The sequence below is a fragment of the Fusarium graminearum genome, chromosome 1 (genome assembly GCF_000240135.3).
Source record: "Fusarium graminearum PH-1 chromosome 1, whole genome shotgun sequence".
Taxonomy (NCBI): domain Eukaryota; kingdom Fungi; phylum Ascomycota; class Sordariomycetes; order Hypocreales; family Nectriaceae; genus Fusarium; species Fusarium graminearum.
The window spans coordinates 5243877-5264001 of NC_026474.1; the positions used below are offsets into that span (position 1 = coordinate 5243877).

Genomic DNA, 20125 nt, shown 5'->3' on the forward strand with positions numbered 1-20125 from the left:
TGAGCTGGGTGCTGTTGCCGATGGGTGGACAACACGGCCAAATAAGCTCATGGAGTTGAACAGAATAACCAAAGGCATGCTTGATGAGCTTTCCATGGTGGGAGTATACTAAGCACCTATATGAGCGTTGGATTATTAGCAAAAGCAATCCCAATGGTGCTTTCTATTTGTAGGGACGGATTTGTAAATCGTAGGTTAGGCTGGAGACGTCGGTGCAATCTGAAAGGTGTGTACTCTAAGTTCTTCTAATTCTTTAACAATAATATCAAACCCCAGTCTCAGCCTGTACAAACATCAAAATTGTTCGCTGCAGTGACCCCAAACTCCAAATTCGCCTCGAAACTCCTCGCCAAAGTCCAGGCCTGCTACTAGTTAGTCCCTCACAGAGACATCGAAAAGGTAAAATCGTATTTGTTGCTGCCACAGGCATCAAACACGAACGGATAATGAATGGTCGCTTCGTATGGCAGGTATTCGATGGGGGAAGCTGGTCTCTGGTCTGGGGATATCTGTCGGGCTCTTGAGAAAGAGTGCTCCTCGCTGTGAGCTCTCTTGTTTCTTCCCTTCTTAACTGGCGTCACAGATGCCTTCTTTGGTGTTGTAGGAGGTTCGACGCGCCATTCGCATGCAAGGACGCCAAATTTGACCTGTTCGGGATTCTTGTGTTGGCTGAGTTTGCTCAATTTTGCGTATTTGACAAACTGTTCTTGTAGCCAGGCTTTAACGTCAAGAACGTGTGAGGTTATCTTCCAGTTTGGCTCGTCCACCTCGAAGAAGCTTCTGTTGCCGCCCTCGAACCTGGAATTTTTGCATGTTGGTGCTGTAGATTGTGGTCAGTGGCCGTGTCATGGTCATAACTCGTTTCATCACTTACCACTTGGGCCGTTGGAGGATCCTGGTGTGTCGGTATGGGTTCCGGTATCACTTCCAGGAGATTTGCGGAGAATCAGATAGTCAACAAAGTAGAATTCTTCCAAGTTGGGAAGATATTGTGCCAAGAACCGGTATAGGTGCTTTGGATACCTCAGTCTAACGGGCATTTCATGAATCTGGCCGCAATTAGGGCACCGCAGTGGTGATTTTCGGTCATGCCATTTGTGGCAGTATCTCATGGCAACCTTGCGGATCTGGTCCAGCCCTGAGCAGTTCAGACCTCTGGTAAAGCGTATGCTGTCTTCATAGAAATCAGGAGGGATGTAGTCTAGGTAAATAACATCTGAGGCGGAGTTGAGGCTGACGAGCCGGCCGTTATCCAAACGAAAGGCGGTTGGTCGCTTCACGAGGCTTTTGGCAACAGCGGCAGCTTCGTTGCACGTAACGGAGAGCTTGGCGAGTTGCTTGTGCAAGTTGGTGTAGTAGGAGATGTCGGCTTGTGAGGTGGGGTATAGAGGTTTCAGGGTACCGTTTACTTTGTGTGTTGGCCGCCTTTCCCTTCTGACCTCGATGGCCATAGGATCACCTTCTTCTTCATCGTCATCCGAGGACATATGGAGGAGGGTCGACTCTTTGATCCACCATCTTCCGATGCCTGTGGATGGGTGCCAGTCGGTGTCGATCTTGAGAAAGTGCATGCCGGGGGTGTCCAGGGTGCATTGCCATATCTGGGTGCGTATTTCGGGGGGCAAGCGGGCAAATGGAGAGAAAGTGCGACAGTCTTCGGGTATCTCAAACTTTAGGGGGGTTTCTATCGTCTGTATTGGCGAATCTGGCAAGGAAACGGAAAAATGCTGGTCGGGGATGGGGATGCGAGGTTGGGCTTCGCCATCAAGGGTGGGAGCGGGAGCAGTCATGATAGCTGTGGGCCATGAGCTTATCAGTGTCTTGTGGTCATGGAGGAGGGGTAAATATTAAAGAGAGAGAGAGAGTAGAAGCGACAGCAAATGAAGGCAGAGGCAGAACCAGAAACAACCACAAAAGGCCAGACGAACTGTTTAGTGAGCGTGTGATGATGCAGAGTATTGATGGTCTCGAAATAGTTGATAGAGTGAGGTTGGAAAAGTAGTGCAAGTTGCTGGATGGTTGGGTTGCACAGTACAACGCACTTCGGCAGGCGACGTCAATAACTGACAGTGCTTGGAGAAAGAGGCGCCGAGAAAGAGAGGGAAAGGAAAGTAGGCACCTTTGCCCTGCCAAAAGCCAAAACAACAGCTGCTACCCGTGTTGGCTTAATTTTGCAGCAAATCAAAAATATTATTTCGTGGAACTTTAGTTATTCGTTGAGGAATGATTCTGGGTCTGGGTCGCCATATTCGTCACTCTATACTTTGACTGGTCATCTGCCGATCTCATCATGCGTGGACAGCTTCACCGCATCAACCTTGACAACTACAGATAAAGACGCATCCAAAACGAACTAGTGATATCTCCCAAGCTGGCTAATTTATAGTTTCGTGATTTCTAAATTAACTAAATCAGATAACCCAAGCCTCCAATTGTTTGTGATTCAACCTGTTTCTCACACACACACACACACACACACACACACACAACCACAACGTTTTTCTGTGGTTTAAGTTTCAAAAACAGAAACCAAACTTTTGATGGGTCGCTCTGAGCTGTCAAATATGTGGTCTACAATCGAACTTTGCCGGTTCTCATTTGGCCTTTGTCCCAGAAACCATGGATTGCCTCAGTCATCATGTTCAGGTGTAGGGTAGTCTGCAGTGCCATGGTTTTACACGTCAATTGGCAGAATGTTGAGATCATGTTTTATCATAACAACTCAACAAGTATCAGGAGATTATATGATGCGTACGTGCATACCTAGGTTGGTAAGCCAGTGATACCAGAAACAAAGCATCCCCTTGAATAGTCTCGATTACCTGGGTCTGTGGCTTAAGTTTTCTGAAGCCCTAAGTGATAGACTCGCTTGCCCTCCGCTTGGCGAGGCCCTGGATTGATAACTTACTGTCAACGACAAGATCTTGCAAGATACATAGATACTTTTCCAATCAAGGTCTATACCAGTAAATGGCCCTCGCACCTCTCCTGATGTCTACTGGGGATTTCTATGTCGTCATGATACGTGATCGCCTCCATGATCCTGTTAGTCGTTCCATCTTAACCTCCTGTCCCCCGACTGACGAGAAGTAACCGAAGCCCCTGCGGTGCGTTGAGTGTACCGACTGCGACGCGCTCTAGAGCAAAAGTGATATTAATTGGCAAATCGCTCTGAGCGCCAGTTGTCGGCCTTGGCATCTTCATACCACTGTGCAATTCTTTCTTGGTGTTGGTCCTCAACAACATCCGTTGGCTCATCGCTTGTCACAGCGGCAAGTCGGGCCTGTATCTTAATGCCGTGTAATTGAACAGACATGCTTTGCTATGTATGCTGTCTGGCTTTCACAAGTCGACCCCAGTATAGTCCTTTCTTGCTTCGGCTGGACCTCCTCTTCGAGAATTCGAATTCGTCGGAGCATAGATTCGAACCAGTAGTACTCATTGATTCGCTGTTGTACTTGTATGGGCCATGATGAATTGGAGGTAAGTCGTCAGTGAAAATTGCAGCAGGTCGTCACAAGGCCACGGCGTTCATCGTCTGAATCAGTCTGGTGATGTAAGTATTGGGACATTCACTCTCCTGACTGTTTTTGTTTGAGAAGGTCCTGGAAAGGCGATGAGGAATGTCCTTAGGGCGCTGATTTCATGACCTTCCGTAACGAGAAGATCGCACAGGCGTCCACCCACGTATTGTCTAAGGGCGTTGCCGACATCACGATGCACGTCTCTGCCCTCGGTCTAAGTGTATGGATAGCTGCGAAAGCCCGGCTGCGGCTGCTCCTGATCTCGTGACTGGCTTCTCGAAAGTCGTATGCTTTTGGTGGTGTTGAAGTATAATGTCCGGTCTGAGGTTAGAGGTGTCGCCGATACGTGGTGCGCGCCGGTTGGCAAGTTTATGTCAAAATTATGAGAAGATATACGGATGTCGATTGATTTGGTCGAGCATGAGATCAAGGCGGCTCAAAGGCAGAGAAAGTATGGAGACGATCGGCCAAGGTGAGACCAACAAAGTAGGAGAAAGAAAAAACACAATATCGCACGCATAGCATGGTTAAGAAATCATATAGATGTGACCCTTGGTGCAGGCATTTGCGGTGTTTTCGATATTGGAGAAAGAAGAAGTGGAAGCTTGTAGTAGGGAAATGGAGGTGAGGAGGAGAAGCATAGGGACAGGCACCAACGGCCTGACTGATGCCTTAATTTCAGTTTATACTTCATAACGAAAGCATCCGTTTAGAGATCGATGAATGTCAAAAAGCTATTAATTTTTGACTTTAATAAATGTATCTTTTTAGTAAAATTAGATCTCCTGGAGGAGCATATCACCGCGGTATGGGCAGTTTAGATCACCTTTTAGAGTATCTTATCCCTAAGCTTGTGTCTCAAGTTCTTCACTATTTTATCACACATAGCTTATAGGAACTGGTACCCTCTTCAGAGATACTCTCAAACCCTTTGATTATTACCTAGTTAATCGCTCCGATAAAACATGCGAGAAACAATATTCGTGTATGTGCTGTAGCGCAAACAGATGTGGTGATTGAATATCGGACTTCTTGGTAATCCCGTCACTCCTCGCCGCCAATACCCCGCCTCATAACGCGGAAATGGCTGACGCCAGCAGCCAGGGATGCAAACGCAGCTTACACTCAACACTCAAGCTTTTTTGCTGTAAGTCCGAATACCTCAACTTCTACACAAAATGCATCGTCGGACTTAAAGGATGAAGAACACTATAAGTATTGTGGGATGCTCCCACTCAATGAGAACTATCACCATCAACACACTCAGAACAACAACTCAACAGCAATCTACAACAATACCTTGGAATTATCTTTCTTCTTAAATTAATCACAATGTCTCCTCACTCTGCTTCAACCACCGTCAATGAGCTCGTCAACGAGTACGCCGACATCATCAAGGGCAAAGTCATCCTCACAACCGGCGTAACCCTCAACAGTCTTGGTGGCCTTTTCATTCAGGAAACAGCCTCCAAGTCCCCAGAACTCCTTATCCTAGCCGGTCGCAATGCTTCCAAGCTGCAAGAGCTCGCAGAAGCCATCGCTAAAGGCTACCCCAGCGTCAAGACTCGCAACTTGGTTGTAGATCTCAGCTCTCTGGCTTCAGTGCGCAAGGCTGCCGAGGGGGTCAACAGCTGGGAAGACGTGCCCGTCATTGACGTTTTGGTCAATAACGCCGGTATCATGGCTGTTCCCTACGCGAAGAGTGTTGATGGGTTCGAGTCGCAATTCGCGATTTGCCATCTTAGTCATTTTCTTCTTACAAACCTGATCATGGACAAGATCCTCGCTTCCAAGTCGCCCAGAATTGTCAACATCTCGAGTAATGTTCACAGTCTTGGTCCCGTCCGCTTTGCGGATCCTCACTTCAGTGTAAGAATGCCATCCCATCATTTAGGTCGAAACATACTAATTTTCACAAGAACGGTGAGACTTATAACGAATGGTCCGCCTATGGACAAGCCAAGACTTCCAATGCTCTCTTTTCTATATCTCTTGCTCAGAAACTCGGAGGCCGCGGCCTGCAGTCTTACAGTGTGCACCCAGGACTCATCTTGACGACCGGTCTGGGAACTCACTTGGACTTTGCTAGCATGGAAGGTGATCTCGGAGCTATCAGTACGTTATTTACTTGATCTCACTTGCACACATCAAACTAATAACCTTAAAGTCAAAGCTCATCGCGAACGAGGAAACACTGAAGGTTGGAAGTTCCTTGACCCTGTTCCCGTAGAAGTTGGCGCTGCTACCCACGCATTTGCTGCTTTTGACCCCAACCTCAGAGGTAAGAAGTAATTGGACTCTAAATAAAGCTAGATACTAACAATCCGCAGCAAACAACGGTGCCTATCTCTTGGAGACCAGAGTCTCGGACCCCTTTGTCGACACCTACAAGTCTTGGGCGCGAGACCCCGTTGACGCTGAGAAGCTCTGGAGATTGAGCGAAGAGCTTGTTGGACAGAAGTTTGGATACTAGATAATCGCTCATGTTTTTGTTTTGGATTATGTATTAGAGCATTATTAGACTGTGGACGGATTATTTCTTTTACTCATATTGCGCCTCTCATTAGATACTATTGAAGCTTCGACATTTGCAGATCATCTATCCTTGCGACATTCTTTAGTGTTATTTTCCAATTTTTCTTTCTATCTTGTCTATGTACTGTTTATCCAGTTTATATACCAAAGAAATCAAGTCTATCCTAGTTTTGTCTATAAACGCCTGGGTATCTGGTTCCAGCCCGATGCCAACGCCAAGAGAACAAAAATCCCTACCCACCCAAATGTCTATAATCGTCCCATCATAAATATCAAAACTCCTTCTAATGTTGCCCCTATGAACAAATCGCCCATTCTTGTATGACCGTAGGCTCCTGTACAGCACCACTTGATGTCCCACTCAACCACGCCCGGCAGGCCTCAAGATGGGAGTACTCAGCATCATCCTGGCCCCTCAGACTCTTCATTTTTGCATCCGCAACCTCCAGAACACTTCGACCCGCTGCGTCGCGAACGTGGACATTCGCGCCACTTTTAACAAGTTGCTTGACAGCTAGCTTGTGCCCACATCGAACAGCGACGTGTAGCGCTGTTTCGCCAGCTCTGTTTCGGGCATTGACTCGTGCGCCAGCTCTGATGAGATCTTCGATAATACCTGGACCGTTTGTGTAGTCGTCGTCTTCAGGGAGTTGGGCGGCAAAGGCCATAAGGGGTGTGTTGCCGTGGGTATCGTAGTGGTTTGGGTCGACACCTGCTGCTAGAAGACTTTCTAAGAGCGTTCGACGAAACTCTAAGCCCCTGGTACTTGAATCTGAGTACTTGTCGACTTTTTCCTTCTTGTTCTTCTGATAGTTTGGCATGCCTTCCTTGTCTAGGTTGTATTTTTGTGTGACACTGCTTGAGCTTAGTGTGGCCGCAGCGAGACAATGTAGTCCATTGCGACCTTCTAGATCTTCGAGTAGGGGGTCATTTACTGCGGCCCTAACATATTCTAGGATGCGTGCTTCTTGTTGTATATCGGTTGTGCGGTAAGGGTCGTTGCTGTCATGTCGCGAAGTTTGTACGGGAGGGTCGATGTCCATAGCCTGAGTGTATGTTCTGTTGATTCCAACGATTGGCACAGGGGCCACTGAATTAGTAGGCGTCATGTTGAATGCATCCCGCTTTTGATAGCTCGTAGAACCACAAAGTTGAAGCAAGTTGTTGCGAAAACCAACTGACTCGTCTCTTTGGAAGAGGATATGTGAAAATGAACGACCATAGTAATCGCTTGCGCTAAAGTTGAATCCTTTCCTAGCGAGAATATCCAGGAGATGTTGCAGATGAACCTCGCTGTGGAACCAGGAAATGTGCAACACATGTAAAAGTGTTTGTCCAGCTGTATTCTGCTCGTTAAGAATATCTGCGTCTTGGACTAATCGGATTGCTTCAAAAAGCTCGTCGCCCATGCCTCTCGCCGCCATGAGATGGAAAACAGTATGGCCAAATTGATCGCGCTCTTCGAACGAGGAATTGTTGATAGCAAGGGCCACAGCATTGGAACCAGTCTGGGAGACGCCCTGCGCTGTTATCCATGCTGGTTCCCTGAGTTCTTCCATTGGCCGGCAGAAACATGACTTTTTTATATGATCCTCAGTTCCTTCAAAACATGTATAGTCATCCTGGGCAACTTGGTCGATGCACAGGAAGTCACCTGGCATGTAGTAAGGGCCGTTTGGTAGACAGACAGGAGCGTCTCGGTCTTCTAGCCAAGACGTCATAGTTGGCTCCTCGTCCGAAATGGGCGAAAGACTGGCCCCTCGTCGGCTCAATGGCGCCGTATACCGTTTGATAAGACGCTTCACTGTCTTGACATATGGGTGACCATAGTCTTTGAGTAGACTTGAGAATGTCCCCGTTGTGCAATCTGTCGAGGTGGTCATGAATGTTGGTCGTTGCAAGAAAGTCCTAAAATGGCTGTTTTCTTCTTGCTCTCGTTCTTGGACGGTAGACCTGTTGGCGCGGCGCTGCTGAGACTGAGAGTATTGGTTGAAAGGTGGAACTTCGAGTGAAGCCCTAGTTGGATTTCTAACAAGATGTGGTGTTGGAACAGCGTTTAGAGCAGGTGTTGATCCTGAAGTATCTTGCATAGGAGATGAAATGGAATTATGTGTTGAGTTGGTTCTTGTAGGAGAAAGCGACAACTCTTCCAATCTCCGTGCCATGTCACCTTCGTTTCTTGGGTGAAGCCATCGCGGCTGCTTGTTAAGCATTGCGTTGAGCGTCTTGTGGGCCGAGTCCTGACTATACACGTAATGAGCATCAACCCAAGCATATGAAACTAGGAATCGCATACCCAGGCACAGTATCTGGAGATTTGGCATGTACAACCGCCACAATCTTCTCTAAAGGAAGTGTGGTGTAGAGATACAGACGTGATATTTTGCGCCGTGATGATGAGTTCCATAGTGGTGGTCTACCTGTTGTAGTGGTGTTTGATCCACTGGGCGACGATATTGGAACTTGTAAGCCAGGCCCAAAGGGCGATGTCGCGCTATTACTGTTCATTGTGCAGGGTTATTTGTTGACTGTCAAAGATAGTGGAAATAAGACAACGATTTTGATGTTGGCCTGTAGATGTAGCCTTGCGATGTCGATAAAGTCCACGAGGCTCTCATGATACAAAGTAAAGGAATACACAAGCTTATAAGTCAGCACCCTCTTGTTGTACGGGTCAAGATGTTGGTCGGCTAGAGGCAGTGAAATCGTTGAAGATGTGCAATGGATGGTGGAAGTGCATCTCGGCTGGCCTCCAAAACAGGCCGGAACCAGGGCACAAATACCCAGGCATGACCCGTATACAAGAGGGTAGGCAAGTCCTCAGTCGCTGGACAAGATGGGTCTGGAAGGCTGAGCTGAACACGTTGGAATGCAACGGGTATAGGTGGTTTGCGGCCCGCTGTCGTGGGCGTGTTGCTGCGCCCCATCGCTCACAGGAGGCCTGATGGGAGATGCCGAAATAGGTGGATGTGTGAGACAATATGGGTTGTAACTGGATAGTCCGAGGAGTCTAGTCCCCGGGAAGGGAACTCAGGTGCCGCTTTCGATTCATTGACGTGATGCAAGTTGTTAAAGATGCAGATTGATGAATCTATTGCTGATGAAGCTGTCACGTTGAGAATGAGAGCTGCTGCAACGGCCCCTACACAATAATGTTTTACAGTGGGAGGAGCCCTCCAGTTACAGTACAGTACATAACCGCCCAAGCTACTGCGACCACTGGTCATTTCAACATCAGGTAACGATCATTGAGTTTCAACACAACTATTCAAACAAAACAAGAAATGACTCCTAATTGAATCTGGATACAAGCCATTAACTCGTCATTATTCAATTGCATTCCGATTTTTGAAGGACTTTAGCCATGAGCCTGATGTCAGTGGATGCTCATATAGAGGCGCAGCTTCGTGACGGCTGTGCGCCTAACTGTGGCTCCAAAACCCCAGCATTGCGCCACACTATGTCGACAAGGCTCTTTGGCAACACCATCATGCCGAGTTTCTATGCACATCTTCCAGAGAGTCCCTCTCTCTCGATATATGATATTTATAAAAAATAATTTAAATAATGCAGGCCTTTTCTCGTATCCTATTATGGGTACAGTGTTATTACTTACACCTAACTTGTGTCTAATTGTTCAGAGCTTATACTACCAGAAGTAGCTCACCAACATGATACAGATATTTTTCATAACGCCAGGTAGTTACCATAATTCCCCAAACCTTCGCTTATCGATATTCTGATTCAAATGGTCTAGAATCTCGCTAATGATCCTCGATCATGTCATCCTGCATCCTGTTTCACAACGTCTCTCACTCGCCAAGCGCCATGTATGTCATCCGCTCTTACATGCGTCGCCTCATTAGTGAAACAGCCGCGCCCAAGAATATTTACGGTGTCATCCGACGCCAAGCAAATGGTCATGACTGTCAATTATCTCCGATATTCAACGCTCCAGGTCTGTAATTTATTATGAGTCGGTGAGAGTCATCGCGTGCTTTCTTTTCAAAGACTATGGCGTCATTTCTTCCACTTCTAGGGCGTTGGAAGTTTGAAGCCATCAACGGCAACACACTCGTCCTCGTGATAGTCAAGGTACGTACCTGATTTACACATCACAGAACAACAAACCCGTGACAAAGAAGGCCATAGATAAACGACACTAACTAACACAACATGAATCAATTGAGGAGACTTACATTATTGTTATTCTTTGTTTCCGCTTGAGGGGTTAATCAAGTCCAAGACTAAGCTCCTGAATATCCGCGCTCCCACCACACTTCCGAAACCCTTCTTCTTGAACAAAGCTCATGATACAGTCCTATTTTGACACGACACCACAATTCTCGTCATCACCGTCTCTTTCTTTGTGGCCATTTATCCTTGCTGACGATGTACTCACCGCCAGTAAGCCACTTTCCATTTAAAACAAGCCATCTTCCAGAACTCGCCCAAAGACATCCACACGCCCCCCTCTATCTTCCCGCATTCCAGTCAAAAAAGGCTTGTCGTCACCACAACGGCCATAAGCCACCTGTTTGACTTTGTCCCTGCCGAGTGTCCCCAAGGTTTTCCAACGATCCGGATCAAACGGTCCCCTTAGTCTGGCCCTGTCTCAAAGATCCGCTTCTTTGTTCTAGCGCATTTCTACGTTGAACAAAACATGGAGGAGACAGAGTTCAGGGCGTTGTCACACGGAGGCCTGGCCGACCAAAAAGGAACGGCTGTAGTTCACGTAATAATGTTTAGTCCAGCTTCATTGTAGCCTTGTTCAATATGTTTTCAGGTGCATGGCGAGTACGATAGATATTTTGACTTCACATTTCAGAATCAAGATTAACAAGGTCATATATAATTAATGGAATGGTATCTTTAATAAACAAGACAATGTTATATCCAAATTCATAACAATTCTTCTACCACTACTTGGCAAGCGCTCAAGTCGTCTAAATCATACTATATACATAGTGAAGCTTATTATGTTGTAATAAATAATGAACAGCAAGGGAAGATTTTATGTTCCATGATGCATTTACAGAAGAATGGCAAAGATACCAGCAGCGGCGACAGCCATCTCGACACCGAAGCGAGAGGCACCAGCGGTGACCTCAACGGCGGGAGCGGTGCCAGTAGGCTGGTGGTAGGGGACGGTGGCAGAAGGCTGGCTGGGAGCGGGAGCCTTGTAGCCGCTGTCAGTCTCGGCAGCAGGAGGAGCAGGGTAGTGAGGCTTAGCAGGCTCCTCGGGCTTGGAAGGAGTCTCGGGGTGCTCAGGCTGGGCAGGGTGCTCGGGTTGAGCGGGGTGCTCAGGAGCAGGGTACTCAGGCTTCTCGGGCTGAGCAGGAGTCTCGGGGTGCTCAGGCTTGGCGGGGTGCTCAGGAGCAGGGTACTCAGGCTTCTCAGGCTGAGCAGGAGTCTCGGGGTGCTCGGGCTGGGCAGGAGTCTCGGGAGTAGGGTATTCAGGCTTCTCGGGGTGCTCAGGAGTGGGGTGCTCAGGCTTGCCGGGAATGACAACGGTAGGGTAAGAAGGAATCTCCTTGGTACCGGTAGCGTAGACAGTGGTGCAAGGGACAGTCTCAGTCTTGACGGATCCGTAAGGGCAGTCCTTAACCTCAGGGCCACACTCAGTGACGGTGTAAACCTTGGTAGAGTAGGTGGTCTTGGTGGTGTAGAGAGTGCTGGTGTTGGGAGGAGCGTAACCGGTAGGCTTGGAGGGGTGCTCCTCGGTGACGGCGCAGACGGTGGTAGAGACGGGGTAGGTCTTGGTGGTGACGGATCCGTAAGGGCAGTCCTTGACGGAAGGAGGGCACTTGGTGACGGTGTAGACCTCAGTGGAGTAGATGGTCTTGGTGGTGTACTTCTCGGGAGAGTAACCAGTGGGCTTGGAGGGGTACTCCTCGGTCACAGGGCAGACAGTGGTAGAAACAGCAACGGTCTCAGTGACGGTGTAAGGGCCGTTACCACCAGCGGGGCAGTCCTTGACGTAGTCGGGGCACTTGGTGTAAGTGTTGACGGCAGTGGTGTAGACAGTCTTGGTGGTGTAAGGGACGGTAGCACCAGTGGTAGAGACACCGTTGGCGCCAGTCTGGGTGGTGTCAACGGGAGCAGTCTCGGTACCAGTGGGGACAGAGTCGGTCTTGGTGTCAACAGGAGCAGTCTCGGTACCTGTAGGGACAGAGTCGGTCTTGGTGTCAACAGGAGCAGTCTCAGTACCGGTAGGAGCGGACTCGGTAGCAGTGTCAACGGGAGCAGACTCAGTGCCGGTAGGGGCAGACTCAGTAGCAGTGTCGACGGGAGCAGTGCCAGTGGCAGTGTCGACGGGGGCGGACTCAGTACCGGTAGGAGCGGACTCGGTGGCGGTGTCGACGGGAGCAGTGCCGGTGGGAGCAGACTCAGTGGCAGTGTCAACGGGAGCGGACTCAGTGCCGGTAGGGGCGGACTCAGTAGCAGTGTCGACAGGGGCAGTGCCGGTAGCAGTGTCAACGGGAGCAGACTCAGTGCCGGTAGGGGCAGACTCAGTAGCAGTGTCGACGGGAGCAGTGCCAGTGGCAGTGTCGACGGGGGCGGACTCAGTACCGGTAGGAGCGGACTCGGTGGCGGTGTCGACGGGGGCGGTAGCGGGAGCAGTGCCCTCCTCGGTGGTGGTCTCGTCGTCGCAGTCCTCCTCAGTGGTGGTAGGAGCGGAGGTCTCGGTGGTGGCACCGGTAGCAGCATCGGTGGTGACATCGGTAGCGACATCAGTGGTCTCGGTACCAATCTCAGTGCTCAAAGAGACGTCCTCGGTGCCAGTAGTGGCAGTACCAGCAGCAGTGCCATCGGTGGTAGCAGCATCGGTAGTAGCGGCATCAGTGGTGGCAGCATCAGTGGTAGCAGTGCCGGCATCAGTGGTAGCAGTGCCGGCCTCGGTGCTAGCAGTCTCGGTGCTGGCGTCGGCTGTGGTGGTGGTGGTGGAGGGAAGCTCGCATGTGCAGGCCTCGTTGACAGCCTCACGACGGAGCTTGTCGCTATCACCAGAGCAGGCGTCGGGAATCATGCTGATATCGCACTCAGAGAAAACATTAGGAGCACAGAGAACGGCCTTGTTGGCCTGGACAGCGACATAGCAAGGATCCTCGAGGTCACACTCGCAAGGCTCGTCGAGGTTGCGGGGAACGTTCTCGAAGGCAGAGGCCAGGCCAAAGGCCATGGCCATGTAAGCAGCGGTCTTCATGTTGGGAAGAAATGTACAAAAACTGTAATGAACGAATGGACTGCGGTGAACTCGAAGAGTTACTAATTATCCGCGAAGACTGGTTTGTAAGTGAGTGACAAGAAGTGAAGAGTGAGTGAAAGACATGGAGGAAGCGGCTGTTTATATGCAGGACAGGCCTCTACGGTCTGGTCCATCCTTTTCCCCTTGTCTGTTTGGCCCCGAGTTGCCTCGCGTGGGCTGTTGGGTGTGGGCTATCATCATCCCGGACATTTGCTGTGGCTATTCTCGATTTTGATAGTGTGCCTGAGCTTGCGTTAGTTCGAAGCGCTATTGAGGGAGATGGGGCACAAACTTGGGCAGATGGATCTAAGCCTGATGAAGAGCTAAGCTATACTTGGTGCCGTATGGCCGGGTTGGCCGCTGATTGTGAGAGTGTCCATAGCGTTAGAGTGGTAAAAGCAAAGCAAAAAGGATGCTTGGTTGAAAGAGAAAGTCGTTAGCCACTTGGGCAATGGCGCGCTGAAGTTCGATTGACCAAGACCCACTCTGTCTCAACGGGGGTGTCCCCTGACCCCTGACTAAATCGTGGCTTTTCTAGCCTTATCAGGTTACGTTAGCGGGGGTCGCGTACAAGCGCTCGCCGAAGCTACGGTGGAGCGACAACGGGCTGGGATTAAACACATCCAACCACCTGCTCTGCTGAAGCTCGGGGGCAGATGTTTCTATCATGTTGGCAGGTCATTAACAAATGAGTCGCTGTACAGTAGTTTCTTGTCGGTTGTCGCACCAGAGACGCCGGTTCTGTACACTATTTGAATACTATGTACCTTCAGCTGCGTCTAGATAATCGATAACTCAGATACGAATAACCTTCATCTGCATCCCGGCTGGTCTATCGTTCCATCAAGCGAGGTAGTATAGTTTTGCAATAGGGGCGGTTCATTTCCTGGAGAACCTTACAGAGTCAGTCTGTGTAATCTCCTTTGTTGCTGGACTTAGGTGGCTTTGCATTGTATGTATCGTTGTTGTTTATTACTTTGCTTTTACAGATACATTGTGTAGCGCTTTGTTCGTTTCTATTTTCGGTGTTCTATCTTCAGCAGGCGACTGTGATCTGGGAAATTAAGAGCCCAGTTTACTAAATCTTGTTAGTGTTGAATGAATCAAGCGACGAAATACTGTATGGAGTAAGAACCGAGCGACCGAGAGAACCACAACTTTCGAGTTTTGGCAGTTGACGGATCGTTCATTGATCGGCATGATGACCATTCTATCCATTATGAGATCGACGAAGAATATCTCTGGTTAAGAATTAAATTGATCGTGATGGTAGACTGAGAACCGTTGGAATCGGTAACTTGGATCCGTCCATGGGAGTCACTTTAGTGCAAGATCTGCTTGAAAGAAACCGCTCATGTTGGTTGACTTGGAACAACTGATGTCTTGTGCGTTCGGAGAACCCATATTGTCTTTGTTGTAGGGTATGTCAGAGAATCCCATTGTTGTTGCATACTGCTTGGATATACTCGTGCTCTGTGCAGTTTATGTTGAGTGCATCTACCATGTATAGCATCATCACTGTTCCATGTGCATTGTAGCTGTTGTGATACCTAATGGGTTCCACCAATTGCCACCCCGAGATCAGCAATGAGATTTCGGGTACCTGACAGCTTGCATATCTTAGCGTCGAGTCTCCATGGCACAAGAAAAATAGAGGGAAACCAAGCTACCCAACCAAAAGATGCAGCGCGTCATTGACACCGCCATGCGCACACGAGGTGGACGGACGGTTTTTGGAGGCTTGCATTAATCCAAGGGGGAGATTAGAGAAAGGAAAAAACTCAGCCGCCACAAAAGAAACGGGTATCGAACGACGTGCTGAAAGGAAGCAACGGGTAGTACTGTAATTTGCATCATTCGCGCTGTGGCGTTTTGTAGAGACCAATTAGCGTTGTGAGCTACAACGCTTCGCCCACTTGGCTCCAAGCCATCCATCTGCACCTGACAAAGCAATCAGCAGGTAAAAGGAGGTGTGGTTTTATGCATTTGCACAATCGGGGAGTTTGTTAGGAGGTGAAAGGAGAAACAGAAAAAAAGACGTTTTCTAGAAACTGGCACATCGCAACATATGGCTTGCTCGCATTCGGTACTTGCCAACCTGGTGAATCTGCAATAATGAGCGCCATTTATTGACAGGACCCTTTCAAGATCTCGGCAACGTCAAGTTTCGACATCATCCGGTCCAGTTGTCTACTTGAAACTTATTTTGTGTAATGGATGGGAAGAGTCAGTGCTTCGGATCCTTGACCAACATGTCAAATTTGTATAACATCATTGGCTCACATAGTATCCATATCCCTCCTCTTCGAATTGTGCTTCATCTGTGCACACAATGCAATCATATTAACTGACCTGACTGCTCACAAAGTCACAATGCAGGGCATATTTAAACGTGGGTCTCCGAGGTAACTGCAACCTTCAGGGCACACATACATAAATCGCAAAGATCTAACAAATCCTTGCCCGTTACTATGTAATAACGAGGGTCTAGATTTATTCAGCTTGACTCAGTCCCCCGAACCGAATCATTCGAACTCGCTCTTCTCCTTAACTGAAGTTGACTCAATCGCCCTTCAGCCTCAGCATGAGTATCGCTGTAGCTCCCGCACTGACACGAAACAAAACGGTGTCTCCCGTGCAGCCGCATTCCAGCCCATCTGGTTTTCCCACATTTCCACTGCCAAGTGAATCAATCGTACTGTTTTCTCTTGTTCTGCAGTGTGCATCCACTTTCTCGTCCATGGTACCCCTGTCACCGTAAATGGGTCAATTAGCGCTGCGCACCAAAAGCGATAGCTCCATGCAGGTGTGGTCACTCTCAAACCACCCAATTCGGGATGCTTTTTCCTTTTTGGGAGAACTGTTGTGTTGTTCATGGACGATATAGGTAGGTTCCAGAAAAAGGAGAATATGGCTGTCTGAGAAAACATGTGATTTGTATCTACAGTTGTTCTGAACCACATCATGTCGACTACTGCTCGTCCGTGTTTCTCTATCAATCAACATATCTCATTAGTATCAACGCTCAGACCCATCAATAATCGTATAACCAAAAAGCAATATCATTTTCTAGTCGTTGCTCTCGCCTGCTCCGGTGCCTTGCCACAACTGGACCCTAAAGACCCATTCTCTCCATTCATCCTTATGCCTGTCCTCGCTGTAGATCGTGCCCCTGTCTTCTCACTCCGCTCTCGGGGCATCGACAGGGAACCGTCCCCCTGTCCAATGACGAGGTCCAGGCCCAGGCGAGGCAGAGCTGAAGACAGGGTATCAACAGTCTATCGAATTCGGTTCTGATAGTTTAGTCGACTACTTTTCTTGGCCAAGTGCACGTCTAATTCGAGAGTTTACGCTTCCGAAGCGTCGTGAAAGTTCCGGTGACGGTTGTTAGGGGGAAGAAATGAGGCAATAATATTGACAATCTTGCTCAACGCCTGGATGTTGATGGTGGTGCTGGGCCTCTGGAATAATGATAAAGGAACAGCAGGGCCCACGAAGGTTGTCAGTCTGATGTTTCATGTCACTGCTGAACCTCCACAAATTGCTGAAAGCTGTAACCTTGTCCAACCGTTGTTTACCTTTGCTCGATTTTTAAGCTATACTGCACCTGCGACTGCATTGTGCTGTATGCTAATTGCCCCTCTATATGGACTTTAATGACGACAAGACTGTCACGACACAACACTAACCCATCCCAAAGCCGTTTAGCATATCAATAGTGCATACATGCAGCCATTCTTCCTGGCATTTCTTTGAAGTTCCAACTTGGTCCGATTCTGTTTTCCGTTGCCAATTTTCTCTTGATCCGTTTGTCTCCACGGCGGTGGAGGGATTGCCTACTGGACTGTGTTGGTGTTGCGGGAATATACACCAAACAGTCTTATGTCAAGCATAAGCCTTATATCTCTTACCTCGGCGCCGTTGCCGACTATTAACAAGAGACTTGTCCTGTCACCCGGGAATGCCGTTAAACAGGACATTTATCTCTAACAGCATGTATCCACAAACTCGTCATTTTGGTGACTCGTGTACAACCTCTTCATTGTCCGTAAAAGGCATTCTGAAACCTCGTCGAATAATAAATACGAGTTTCGATATCCACCTTGTTGGGTATGTCATTTTAAACAGTTGTCTAATGGTCCACTGTGTCTTAGGTTTGAAGCAGACTTTCGGCAGTTGTTGATGTGGAGGTTGACCGTTGGAATGTTGAATCTTGAGTGCCGAGACGTTGGAATGCGAGATGGAAATCAAGGTTCGCAGTATCTGCAGGGCGTAATGTCTATCCGTGAACTGAATGTGTCTCCCGTAAGTCTTTGACAATTTCCTTTTGGCGTTGATATTTGAACTTCTTGGTGATTGTTGTCGCTGAATGTTTCATGGGCTACAGGGTAACCGACTTGGTCAGTCATATTATTGTGCAATATCTTTATTAGGCTTTATAGAAAGACTGCAATTTTTTAAATGTTACAACATATCCAAATACGAATATTAATGTTGTTTGCATTGACGAAGATCGTTTTCGTGGTGATCTCGGTGCGTAGCGTCGAGGTTTAAACAGTATTTTCGTAAACTGTGCTGTGATGATACTCGTGTCGTTATTTTGTTATGCTACAAATTGCTTCACAGGGAGGGAGTTCCACAAGGCTAGCCCTATGCACGTCCCAAGAAAAAGGGAGCTTTAACAACTGAACTGATGAACTGTTGTTTTACTCCTAGTCGCAATATTCTGGATACTATTTACTCTGTTCAAATGTTTTGGCTGTTTTCAAAGCTTCGTTCAAAACCGTTGGTTGCCTCAGCGTGGGGGTGATATGCTGAAGGGACTTTTCTCCTACAAGATGCTGGTCGTGTTATATCGTCCTCCTAATTACTAGGATCCAAAGTTCCAATATCCGTCGGTGCCCAAAGGGAGATGCCCGGTGAAAGCCTAGTCCGAGAGAACTTTGGTGGCCAGGATTTAGCTGCTCATGGCGGCCGTCATGAAGTTACATCTGTCATGATAAGTGTGGGGCCTCCCCTGCATCCATCATGAGAGACAATCTCTAGTCGAGACACACATGTGAGGTAGGCTACTTAGCCGCCGGAAGCAAAAGAGAAGGAGCTAGAAAGTTCGTTCATTCTATTTAGTTTAGTACTACCAGGTGAGTAACCGCTATTCAGACCGTTGTCACATCGTTCAGACCTTGTGCTCTACACAAAATTTCTTGATCTGTTGTCTCATCCACTCAGCCTCGTTGAAGATGGTCATTCCCACATGTGTGCCATCACATTTGAATGGGGACAAGGATAGAGAGGATAAGAGACCGCTAAGAAGAACTACCATAGAAGGAACGGATAGTTTATTTTTCTGAATGCTGAGGCTGGCGATTATAGAGAAGCTGATCTTCAAAGTTTGAGCTCCTTAATGTTTTGACAATCTTGCCCTGAAACTTGCTGTAAGACATGCTGTCAATTGATTGGCTAATTGACCATTGAGTTGTCATGATGACCATCTCCAGGTCGGTACAGAGGGGACTTTTCGTCAACCAGATAACCGTCCTTCAAAGGGAATAAGGGCGCAAAACCCAGTTCCCTCCCTTGCAATAGCCTACTGCCCGGTGATTAAATCTCTAAAAAGGCGTAGAATTTAATGGAATGCTGCCATATTCAGTATTCATGATCTATTGAAGCTTGTTTGTACTTCAACTTGGGGGCCGGCTGAGCCACCACCCCAGTAGCATGCCTGCTCATACTGGCTCCCTCTTGTGGCTTATCTCCACTAGTTTAAGAGCGAAAAGTTGAGTTTCTAAACACTGTGATTCTGCGCATTTGCGAGACACGCCAAGGACACATTCTCCGCCGACATAATTATTCGACTTTTGAGAGCGAAATATTTAATTAATGTTGGTTAATCATGACTCAGTGCTCTTCCTCGGCGGCGCAGTTTCCGTTTCATGTATTTCGCCACCATCCAATTAAAGCTTTGACGGTGGTGACGATGATGGTAATTGTCTGAGGCCGGCATTTGACCTACCTTTTTTTTCTAGACCCTCCCGCTTTTGCGCGCGTGTGTGGCAGATTATTCCCATCGTGGATGTTTCGAAACTAGGGAGGCTTGTTATCTATCTCACTATTCCCAATTGCGCGCTATGATGGGGGCCGTTTTTTGACTCAAGGGTGCTTTCAAGTGTTTGCTCATGGTGGTATTTTTCCATTTTGAGACTGTCTGCTTTTCATGTCTGTCTACGAATTTGCGAGGCCTAGGAGGATTGTTAATAGTTAAATAAACATGCAGCCCTCTTTCTGGAATTGGAACTTTTGATATCATCATCAGTTTCTCAATCATTAAGTGAAGTCTTTAGTCTCAACCATCAACAACAAGCTTGGATCATACCGACTATACCCAACCACAGCCAACCAACCAAACAAACAACCAACTATCTCTACAGGTCCAACAAAGGATAACCAACAACATGCCTTCTTCACCTGCTACCAACCAGTAAGTAAATAGATGAACCAACTCAATACGAATCAACCACTAATCATGGACTATCAGGCCTTACAGCAAATACGGGTACAGCACCAGCAATAGCTCTGGTGGCTCGACTTACACAGGCGGCCGGGGCACCTCTAGTGGTGCCATGCTCAGCCAGTGGGTCACAACTCCAGACAGAACAGAAAACTTTTACGTCACAGGCCAAAGGACAGGCCGCAGTACTATGGAAGGCATCGACAGGGCTCTCGAGTTTGACGAGAGGTTCAACAAAAGATGATGATTTGTTTCGATATTGGCTGGACTGTATTGGTACTGTAACAACATGATTGTGGCTGTGGATAT

The 20125-nt window shown here is 48.0% G+C and overlaps 5 protein-coding genes across 5 annotated transcripts; 2 read left to right on the plus strand and 3 right to left on the minus strand.

Annotated features, from left to right (window-relative positions):
• Positions 1-866: 866 nt before the first annotated feature.
• On the minus strand, positions 867-1571 carry FGSG_01585 (uncharacterized protein; the record flags this gene model as incomplete). The annotated part of the gene is made up of 1 exon (XM_011319099.1): positions 867-1571. The coding sequence occupies one exon, from the start codon at positions 1569-1571 to the stop codon at positions 867-869; it is 705 nt and encodes a 234-aa protein (XP_011317401.1).
• A 3285-nt stretch (positions 1572-4856) lies between these two features.
• FGSG_01586 (uncharacterized protein) lies at positions 4857-5997 on the plus strand (the record flags this gene model as incomplete). Its single annotated transcript, XM_011319100.1, has 4 exons — positions 4857-5393; positions 5444-5639; positions 5692-5805; positions 5855-5997. 4 exons carry the CDS (start codon positions 4857-4859, stop codon positions 5995-5997), a joined length of 990 nt encoding a protein of 329 aa, XP_011317402.1.
• A 358-nt stretch (positions 5998-6355) lies between these two features.
• On the minus strand, positions 6356-8567 carry FGSG_01587 (uncharacterized protein; the record flags this gene model as incomplete). Its single annotated transcript, XM_011319101.1, has 3 exons — positions 6356-8303; positions 8356-8479; positions 8561-8567. 3 exons carry the CDS (start codon positions 8565-8567, stop codon positions 6356-6358), a joined length of 2079 nt encoding a protein of 692 aa, XP_011317403.1.
• Positions 8568-9839: 1272 nt separating this feature from the next.
• Positions 9840-10225, plus strand: FGSG_11971 (uncharacterized protein; the record flags this gene model as incomplete). Its single annotated transcript, XM_011319102.1, has 3 exons — positions 9840-10017; positions 10099-10154; positions 10181-10225. The coding sequence occupies 3 exons, from the start codon at positions 9840-9842 to the stop codon at positions 10223-10225; spliced, it is 279 nt and encodes a 92-aa protein (XP_011317404.1).
• Positions 10226-11091: 866 nt separating this feature from the next.
• FGSG_01588 (uncharacterized protein) lies at positions 11092-13266 on the minus strand (the record flags this gene model as incomplete). Its single annotated transcript, XM_011319103.1, has 1 exon — positions 11092-13266. One exon carries the CDS (start codon positions 13264-13266, stop codon positions 11092-11094), a length of 2175 nt encoding a protein of 724 aa, XP_011317405.1.
• Positions 13267-20125: the final 6859 nt, after the last annotated feature.